The sequence below is a fragment of the Vigna unguiculata genome, chromosome 8, assembly GCF_037176805.1.
Source record: "Vigna unguiculata cultivar grain cowpea cultivar isolate G323 ecotype 2 chromosome 8, ASM3717680v1, whole genome shotgun sequence".
In the NCBI taxonomy this organism is placed as follows: Eukaryota; Viridiplantae; Streptophyta; class Magnoliopsida; order Fabales; family Fabaceae; genus Vigna; species Vigna unguiculata.
Window position 1 is genome coordinate 28,513,123 of NC_140799.1, and position 10,197 is coordinate 28,523,319.

At 32.9% G+C, this 10,197-nt stretch overlaps 2 protein-coding genes across 3 annotated transcripts; both read left to right on the forward strand.

The window, feature by feature from the left end:
* Window positions 1–359: 359 nt before the first annotated feature.
* Window positions 360–5,796, forward strand: LOC114194694 (uncharacterized). 2 transcript variants are annotated; one of them, XM_028085063.2, is made up of 4 exons: window positions 360–1,194; window positions 5,096–5,197; window positions 5,318–5,385; window positions 5,456–5,796. In XM_028085063.2, the coding sequence occupies exons 1-4, from the start codon at window positions 556–558 to the stop codon at window positions 5,625–5,627; spliced, it is 981 nt and encodes a 326-aa protein (XP_027940864.1). In that variant the 5' UTR covers window positions 360–555; the 3' UTR covers window positions 5,628–5,796. The 2 variants fall into 2 exon arrangements, with proteins under 2 accessions (XP_027940864.1, XP_027940865.1); XM_028085064.2 differs by having other exon boundaries at window positions 363–1,194; window positions 5,096–5,188.
* Window positions 5,797–5,946: 150 nt separating this feature from the next.
* LOC114194691 (uncharacterized) lies at window positions 5,947–9,956 on the forward strand. Its single transcript, XM_028085058.2, has 2 exons — window positions 5,947–9,662; window positions 9,762–9,956. The coding sequence occupies exon 1, from the start codon at window positions 6,511–6,513 to the stop codon at window positions 9,634–9,636; it is 3,126 nt and encodes a 1,041-aa protein (XP_027940859.1). The 5' UTR covers window positions 5,947–6,510; the 3' UTR covers window positions 9,637–9,662; window positions 9,762–9,956.
* The last annotated feature ends 241 nt before the right edge of the window (window positions 9,957–10,197 follow it).

Sequence of the window (10,197 nt, forward strand, 5' to 3'; positions counted from 1 at the left end):
CAATTAACTTAAAAATTAAGATAACTTAAAATCTAAAGAGTTAATTGAGATCTCTAAACACAAATAAAGATCGACAAAAGATTTAAACCTTATTAATATTATATTCAATATTAAACGTAAACAAGAGAGTCCAAAGCAACACGACTGTCAGAAAATAGTTTTGAGATAAAATTTTAACACAAATCTAATCTGTATCAATATTTCATAAAATATAGTATTGAATAAAAAGTAAATAAAAACAAAACTTAATATATTTGTTCAATAATTAGATTGAATAAATAGGCAGATATTAAAAAAAACCAACAACTATTTAACAATGTATTCAACCACATAACATTACACATGATGAGAATAGATGATGCACGTTGAGTGTCGTTGGAAACAGATTTATTCCCCCGCCTACCTACTTTCTGGATAATTTTATTTTCCTCCAATCATTTTCCGCACGTGCCACACGAATTTGCAAAATGTAGTTTTACCGGCCACACACTTTTATGACACAACAGTCACCACCATCCATTCATTCCTCTGTTTCCATTCTCCTTTTCTTCAATCATGACTCACTGTTTGTTCAGCTTCACGGAGACCCGGAACCGCTGCTACCGGTCAGCGTTCACCGGGTCGGGCCTCCGGTCCACTATCACAGACTTAAAAGACGGAACCATAATGCATTGCTGGGTCCCCAAGGCCCGAACCGAGGCCAAGCCCAACCTGCTCCTCATCCACGGGCTCGGAGCCAACGCGATGTGGCAGTGGGGGGACTTCATACGCCACCTGGCGCCGCTCTTCAACGTATACGTGCCGGACCTCGTCTTCTTCGGCGGGTCCTACACGACCCGGCCCGAGCGCAGCGAGCGGTTCCAGGCGGAGTGTGTGATGCGGGTGATGGAGGCGCAAGGGGTGCGGCGGGTGAGTGTAGCGGGGCTGAGCTACGGCGGGTTCGTGGCGTACTGCATGGCGGCGATGGAGAGAGAGACGGTGGTGGTGGAGAAGGTTGTGGTGTGTGGGTCAGGGGTGTGTATGGAGGAGAGAGACGTTAAGGAAGGGCTTTTCCCTGTGACGGATTTGGATGAGGCTGCGAGTATTTTGGTGCCGCAAACGCCCAATAAACTGAAGGAGCTTGTTGGCTACACTTTTTTCAAACCAACTCTCTTCAGCTGGTTGCCTTCTTGCTTCCTCCATGATTTCATCGAGGTAAGAAAATCCTTCTCAACTCTCCATGTTTCAATGTAAGATCCAATCATTTTCATGTTTTACTCTTTGTGTCTAGAAGGTACATGTTTTCGTCTCTTTAATCTTATCATTCAATTAGTGAAGAAGAAAATAGAAAAAAAGAATGAAAATTAGTTTGTGAAAGAAGGGGAGGAATTATAAATAAAGTGAAAGTATTACTTTTTTAAATCTGTATTTTAGAATTGTTTTTACAGAAATGGAGAAATAAAATAAGTTTTCTTATAATAGTGAAATATATATAAAATAATAAAACCTCGGAATTTTATGGCATAAATACTAAAACTAAAAATAACTATCGAGATAAAGGAAATATATTGTTTTAAAATAGATAACCAACAAGTCCTTGGGAATCAATAAAGTTAGTTATGAATAAAGTTGATAGATACTTCATATTGATATTATACTTAAAAAGACAGCAACTTATGTTTGGTTTCCCAGCTTGAGAGTAATCCGTCTCAAAACTATATTTTATGTTTTGTGTATATAGCATATATCTTTTAGTTTACATTTATGTATTTTAAAAGAAAATAGAATAGTTTGGTAGTTTTGATGATGTTCTTTCCCTTAATTAGATATCTCTCTTGATAGTTTACGTATTACAGTTGAACGTTTGTGATAATTTAAATTTTGATGAGAAAACAGGGAAAAAAAACTTTAGTTCTATCATACTTTTTGTCTTATACAAACTCAGGCTTTTTTTGTTAAAAGGGCCAATCTTAAAATAGATGAAAATATTGCCGCTGTTGTACATTAATTTTGAATATTTATATAAAGAAGTGAGAGATATGAAGAATAACGAGAAAAGTGTATGATAGAATAGTAATAAATGTGATTAAATATGTTTTTGTCCTCAGTAAATTTTGGAATTAGTCATTTTTTGAAATTTTATACCAATTTAGTCCTTCATCTTTAGAAATGCGTGAATTTAGTCATTTTTATCAAATTTTATAAAGTTTATTTGACATTTTAAACATATTTTGTGATAATATTTGAGTTAACATTGAAGTAAAAATATTTTAAACGGTGTAAATAATTTAAATACTATCATGAAATGTACTTGAAACGTCCGATAAATTTAACAAAATTTAGTTAAAAAGATTAAATTCACGCATTTTTAAAGATAAAGAACTAAATTGGTCAAAAGTTTTGATGAGGGACTAATTTTAAATTTCGTTGAAATTTGAGGACCAAAAATATATTTAACCCTGATAAATATATAAAAACCTTTATATACAAACACTTTTATCAATATTTATATATTTTTTTCAGTTCTTCCATTTCACCTTCATATTTATATTTCTCTCTTTTCGGCCCTTTCTCTAAAGTGTTTGAATAACATTTGGTTGTCCATTGATATTTTAATTTAATAAAAGAAAAGCAGAGAAAAGTGAGAGAAAACTATCTGCAATATATTGTGATTAGAAGAAAGAAATGGAAAATACAATGACATATATTAATGATAGATTTGAGTACAAATTATTGGATACTTGACGAGCGATGAGACGAAGAGAAAACAAAGAAATAATATGGAAAAAAATGTTAAAAGATTATAGTATCAATAATACAACTCTGTGATTAGAGATGATGGTAGCGTCTTTGGGACTCTATCCTTCCTCTCAATGGCGGATCTTCAGATTGTTTATTTAGTTTTTTAAGTTTTAAATTAATTTCGAATTTTTAAAAATTAGTACAATTTGATTTTTTTAGTTAAATTTTTTGAAGTGAAGTAATAATTTTTCATCAAAATTGACACTAAAATTATGTTAATTATATCAACAAAAAAATCCATCATTATTCACAATTTCAATGTTTATGAAAAAATCATGATCCAATTTAATGAATTTAATAAAATAAATTACATTATTTTTTTTTGAAAATTAGGATCAAATTTAAACTAAAAAAACTAGATGACCAACTTGATATTTTTGGACTAAAATAAAAACCAAAATAGTAATTCCAATTTTTTTATATAAACTAGTAAAATATTGTATTTTTTATGATAATAAAAAATAATAAAATTATAATTATTGTTATTATTATAATTACAAAATTAAATATAAATAATTTTTATAATTTTATTAATTAATTTTTATTTATAGCGATCAAGTTTAAAAAATAATTAAATAAAAAGATGGTTAAATTAAATAAATAATTATTTAAAAGAATATTAAGAAAATAATCATTTTTATTTAAAAAATAATTTAAAATGTCAAATTAAAATATAAATTTGAATAAAAAAATCTTTTTCTTATTTATTAAAATAAATATTTAATATTGTTTTGAAATATCAAATGTATAAAATATATTAAAAATATTAAATTTTTAAAAAATATATTTAAATTATATAAGTATAAAAAAATTTGGGAGAGTGACGACCTTCCTCAGTCATAACGTAAATCCGACACTGCTTCCCCTGTTAGTCACTTCCAAGATTTGACTTGTACAGTACTTGATCAATCTAGCTAATTTATTGCGAGTATTATGTACTTAGTTTTAGCTCTATTCATAGCTCAAAAATTGGGGTGGTTTAGTTTTGTAATTCTAGGAAGCTCTTTCTTCCGTCATCATTATTATTTTTAACTAGTTTAAATATATTTTTAATTTCTAAATTTTAGTACGAAATTGAAATTTATTTTTATTTTTGATATAATTTGATTTTCAAATTTTGAAATGAATAGATATAGTATTTCTAACTTAACTGTGTTAAATATTTTTAGCGTTTGAAATGACATTTCAAGCTAACATTTAATTATTTATATTGTTTGACATGTTCCAGTTCAAATGCTGGTTTAAAATACTGTGTAATATGAAAAAGAAAATAATGTCGATGGGTTAAGATGAATATACTAATTCATTTTTAAAATTTGGAAACCAAAATATATCAAAGTTTGAGACATGAATAAATTTTAATTTCTCATCCAAGTTTAGGGACTACAAACCTATGTAGCACAAGTACTCACACGGATACGACATACGACATGGACACGAACACTTTGATACGTGTAGTCTCCAAAATGTAGGACATGGGACATCTATATATTATATCATTATGATTATTTAATTTAACAAACAATATTTATATACTCAAAATCATTTATAAACAAGGTTAGTGAAATATAAAACATATTGTCACTTAATGAAAAAATGAATTTAATCCATCTATCTAATATCTAAAAAGTGAAAAGTAGTAATCATATTTGTTCCTTATTTAATCATAATAGAAATTTATAAAATAAATTTGTAAGTTTATAGGGTTTTTAAAAACTCATTGTATTTGTCCTTATTAACACTGCTCTAAAGTAGAGACATATAAAAATTGTGTTAAAAGAAAAAAAATATCTTTCAATTAGATGATTTGTCGTATGAGTGTCATATGCATATTGGTGTTTGGTGTTGGACACCGAGACACATAATTTGTGAGGCATGGCCGCGCTACGTACAAACATATTTAACTCTTTGTAATTTTATAGTAGAAAATAGTGCAGGGTTGATAGACTAGTTCGAGTATAAAAGTTTTATCATACATTTGATGTACATTTATTAAAATCTTATGTGCTGAATTTCTACTTGGCCACCCTCTTTGATCATGAGTTAAGAGTATTACTTAGCAATTTGATTAATTTATCATAGTTAAACCATTTATATAACTTATCAGTTTAGTTTTGGCTGTGATAAGTGGTTTAGTCTAGCAATGTGACTTCAAGCTTACTTAAAAGAGAAATAATAGCATGTTGTTGTTGTCTATGTAATGATTCAAAAAACGATGATGTTTCAGCTACCATTTTAGCTAACTAGAATGTAACGGTGTATATTTGTGAATGTAAAGGAGCCAGAATGGGCTTAAATGGGTGATTTTGGATAGACAATGTGCAGGGACTATGAACAAGAAAAGAGAGAACTGATCAAAGCCCTTGTAAAGGACCGCAAACTTTTTGACATCCCCAAGATATCTCAGGTTCTTAATGTACTTCACTCATGATTTTGTGTGTTTCAATAGATTTATATCAATAAGAGTGTGTTGGCTTCAATCTGTCTCTGTGTGCTAGTAGTTACATTAAAAGGCTTCATTTAATTTTGCATGCAGCCAACATTAATAATCTGGGGAGAGCATGATCAAGTATTTCCTTTAGAACTGGGACACAGATTGAAAAGGTTAATAACACTCTCACTGTAGTTGTTTGCATCAGTTTTGAATTTAGAACTCATTGGATTTGGATGACAGGCATTTAGGGCACAATGCTCAACTAGTTGTCATTAAGAAGGCAGGGCATGCTTTCTGTGCGGAGAAGCCCAATGAGTTCTTCAACATCTTCAACTCTTTTCTCTTGAATTTCCAGCTACCTCCAGAGGTCTCACCTTCAAATGTACAAAACAACAATAATCCTATCCTTTGACTTCAAACCCCAAAATATGAAACAAACCCTACAAACGCATTCTTTTTCCACTGTCTCCAAAGCAGAGGCTCATTAAATAGTTCATTGCAAAGGAGTTAGTGGCATGTTGATAAATAAGTTCTCTATCTTTATTTAATGAAAGCATCTTGATTTTTGTTTGCCCAATAAATCATTAGCACTTGAAACTCATTGAATTTTGATCACAGACATTTCAAACTCTATCCAATCCTCACATAGAATATCCATTTCAATACCAAGCATGATTTTTTAACTGATGGTCAACAGTTGGCGTTCAAGTAAACTACTGGTCAAAGAAATATATATTTTTACTCGTGTTTACTATATTAAGTTCAAGTTTGGCAAACTTAATTTGAGCTTAATTTCTACTTTGAAGCAAAACTTAGATTCTTGTTATAATTCGAAAAACCTTGATAAGAATTCTTATAACATAATCCAGAGTAAAAAGCTAAGTCAACATACAAAACAACGGAAAACTGTGATTTAAAATTGAGAGGTGATTAAGTACCTTAGGTTGTGAATATGTAAGGAATAATAACATGATATTGAATAAAGGAGATGATCACTGTTTATATGATTTTTTTTATTGTTTAATTTATTTTCTCAGGATTTTTTCTGAATCAGTTTTAAATTTTGACTTGAGTTGTAAACCTATTTTTTTAAAAAAGACCGTGACTTAGGCAATAATTGTATTATTGTTGCAGTCTTTCAGTCATTGACGTGATTGGCTCCCAGTCCAATCCGCAAATTTAGCTTTGGTACATCAATTTCAATAGGACTTAAATTAACGTCTTACATTACATTATCATTATCATTGTAATTTGAATCCGTTGAGCAAAGGCATTTAGAAAAAAAAAAAAAAAGTATGGGGTGGTTTGTGTTTGTTGTCCTGAGTTTGTTGGTTTCTGATTTTCCTTCATGCACGTCTTCATTGGTGCCCTTATGCAACCATGATGAAGCCTCTGCCTTACTTAACTTCAAGACCTCCTTCAGTCTCGATAGCTGGTGTGGATATGGTGGTTATTATCCAAAGACAGAATCTTGGAAAAAAGGTACTGATTGGTGTTTGTGGGATGGGGTGAGTTGTGACAAAAACTCAGGCCGCGTCACTGGTTTAGACCTCAGCAGCAGTTGCCTTCAAGGTCCATTTCATCCCAACAACACTCTCTTCAAACTCTCTCACCTTCAAAAACTCAACCTTGCTTTCAATTACTTTTCCGGTTCTCCAATGCCTTCTGGGTTTGGTCATCTTATCGCTCTTACTCATCTCAACCTATCTGATGTTGGATTTAGTGGTGTCATTCCTTCCAAAATATCTCACCTCTCAAAATTAGTTTCACTTGATCTCTCAAAGTTACAAGATATGAGAGTTGAACCAGCAACCCTTGAAAAGCTCATTGTAAATGCAACTCATTTAAGGGAGCTCACTCTTGATGGCCTAGATATGTCTTTGATTAAACCCCGTTCTCTGTCTTTGTTGCTTAATTTTTCATCCTCCTTGGTCTCTCTTGCACTTGGAGATTCCAATTTGCAAGGGAAGTTAGCAAATAACATATTCTGTTTACCCAATCTTCAACAACTTGATCTGTCGGAGAATGGGAAGTTGGAAGGTGAGCTTCCACAATATAATTGCAGCACTCCTCTTAGATACTTGGATCTCACTTCAACTTCTTTGTCGGGAAATATTCGGATTTTATCTAATCTTACGCAACTAAAATACCTGGCCCTTGCTTATAACGAATTCAGTGGCGAGATTCCATTATCACTTTCAAAACATCTCACTTATATTTATCTTTCATACAATAATTTCACAGGACCCATTCCGCAATGCATGGCCAACATCTCACAATTAAATTATCTAGACCTCGGTTCAAATAACTTCATTGGTGAGATTCCATCATCTCTTTTTGACCTTCAGCATCTTATTCACATAGATCTTTCATATAATAATTTTGACGGTGAGATCCCCAATTTGTTTGGTAAGTTAAGCAAATTAGAAGTTTTAGATCTTTCTATAAACAACCTAGTGGGCCAATTGCCACCATCGTTGTTTGGGCTCACTCAGCTTAGTGATTTAAGATTTCCGAAGAATAAATTAGTTGGAGCAATACCAGAGAACAACACTGAACTTTCTAATTTAGCTTATCTGGATTTGTCTGATAACTCGTTGAACGGAACAATTCCGTGTTGGTGTTTTTCTTTGTCATCGTTAACTAAATTACTCCTTGGTGGGAACCAACTTACCGGGCCAATTGGTGAATTCTCTTCCTTTTCATTGGAAATTTGTGATCTCTCTTATAACAAGCTGCAAGGTACTATCCCGGAGTCAATGTCTCTTCTCCAAAATCTCTCTGATTTGAGACTATCATCAAATAACCTGAGTGGCACCCTCGATTTTTATACATTTTCAAATCTTCAAGTGCTATATAATCTTGATCTTTCTCACAACAATTTTCTGGCTCTTAGATTCTTTGATGATGGGGATGAGTCCACCTTTTCCTTCCAAACATTCCGAAGTCCGCTCAAATCTATTAAGTATTTAGATCTATCTTGGAACCAAATTAGTGGAAGGATACCAAAATGGTTTAACGAGATCGCAAACAAGTCTTTGGATAAGTTGGACCTTTCACATAACCTTTTCACATCAGTTCATTATCTCTCGCCCTCACAGGGAAACATAAACTACATTGACCTTAGCTTCAACATGCTTGAAGGAGATATCCCCGCTCCCCCACAAGGCATTGAATTCTTTTCTGTCTCAAACAACAAATTCACTGGAGGCTTTTCTTCAGCTTTTTGCAATGCGACCTTCCTCCAGTTACTCATTTTGTCTCACAACAATTTGACAGGTAAGCTTCCACAATGCCTCGGAACCTTGACATACCTCTCAGTTTTGGATGTGCAAATGAACAACCTTTGTGGAACCATACCCGCAACCTATCTTCTGATACAATCATTGCATACGATGAATCTTAATGACAATCAACTGGAGGGACCATTAGATTGGCCTGGGGCTAAGGTCATGTGCAAACAATTGAGAGTTTTTGATGTTGGACAAAACAACATAGGCGGTGGATTTCCAAGTTGGCTACACTCCCTTCCAGAGCTGCAAGTCCTCGTTTTACGCGCCAATAACTTCAACGGTACTATCAATTGTTTGAAAGCCAAGCGCACCTTTCTCCAATTGAAGATTTTTGATGTCTCCAACAACAGCTTTCGTGGCACTTTGCCAACAACATGCATAAAAAACTTCAAGGCAATGAAAGAGGGTGAGAATGATGATTTGGAATATGTAGAAGTTCTTCAAAATTCATTTATGTACAACGATTCTGTTGTGGTCACGGTGAAAAAAAATGCCATTCACATGGAGAGAATCTTGACCACTTTCACAACTATTGATTTGTCGAATAATGGATTTGAAGGAGTGATTCCATCAATCATTGGAGAGTTAAAGTCACTGAAAGGACTTAACCTTTCCCACAACAATATCACTGGTCTTATTCCACAAACCTTGGGTGGTTTGGAAAATCTGGAATGGTTAGACATCTCCTCAAACATGCTTATGGGTGAGATTCCGAATGCATTGACCAACCTTCACTTTCTCTCTGTCTTTAACCTTTCACAAAACCAGCTGGTGGGTATGATACCAACAGGTAAACAGTTCAACACATTTCAGAACGATTCCTATCAGGGAAATCCCGGGCTATGTGGGTTGCCATTGTCAAAACCATGCCACAAGGATAAAAAGAAGCGGACAGAATTAGCAACCTTTCAATCTCATCAAGAAGAACAATTTGGGTTTGGTTGGAAAGCCGTAGCTATAGGATATGGTTGTGGAGGGGTATACGGAATGGTGTTGGGATATTTCACATTCTTCATTCGAAAACCAGAATGGTCAATCCATTTGATCGAAGGCATTCTTAATCAAAGAATGAGAAACAACAGCTACAAATCCAATTCAAATCACAATAAGGATCCTTTGAGAAACTAGACTCGGTCCACCCCTTCTATTGCAGGGTAAGTGAAATTTTACATTATATAAAATTTCCATTAATCCTTAATCCAATTATCGCAATTCTGATATTACAGTATATTTTTGCAATTGGTTTTTTGAAGATTGTTCTTGCCAGTGACTAAAGGATCAGAGTGTTCTTCAGTTATGCATAAACGTAATCTTCTTTCTGCCAACTATCAGTTGTTAGTTATTGCTCATTTATAATTAGCAACTCGGTTACTATGTAGTTGAACTTTTTGTATCAAATGAGAGGATCCAAATTTAATAAAAAATTCAGCATCATTTTAGTAGAACTTTCTTTATACATTATGTAGCCTTCATAATCTACGTTTGAGGAATAAATACCTCCTTCTGAGCAAAGTAATGAATCGATTCACCACCCAAAAGAACAAAAAAAGTATTTAAAAAACCTACATAATTTAAACACAGTTGGTTAAGGTGTTATAAAAAGTGTAACCAATTAACTAGTTCCTACATTTACTTAGATTCCACCTTCTCTTATTTGTAATTTATGACTTGGTTAATTGCCACAAAAAT

Bases quoted from the DNA above. Each gene is read 5' to 3' on its own strand.
- LOC114194694 (XM_028085063.2), top strand. From the start codon at position 556: ATGACTCACTGTTTGTTCAGCTTCACGGAGACCCGGAACCGCTGCTAC. The intron at 5,198-5,317 runs GTACTTCACTCA...TTTTGCATGCAG, and splicing joins AGATATCTCAGGTTCTTAAT to CCAACATTAATAATCTGGGG. The intron at 5,386-5,455 runs GTTAATAACACT...TTTGGATGACAG, and splicing joins CTGGGACACAGATTGAAAAG to GCATTTAGGGCACAATGCTC.
- LOC114194691 (XM_028085058.2), top strand. From the start codon at position 6,511: ATGGGGTGGTTTGTGTTTGTTGTCCTGAGTTTGTTGGTTTCTGATTTT.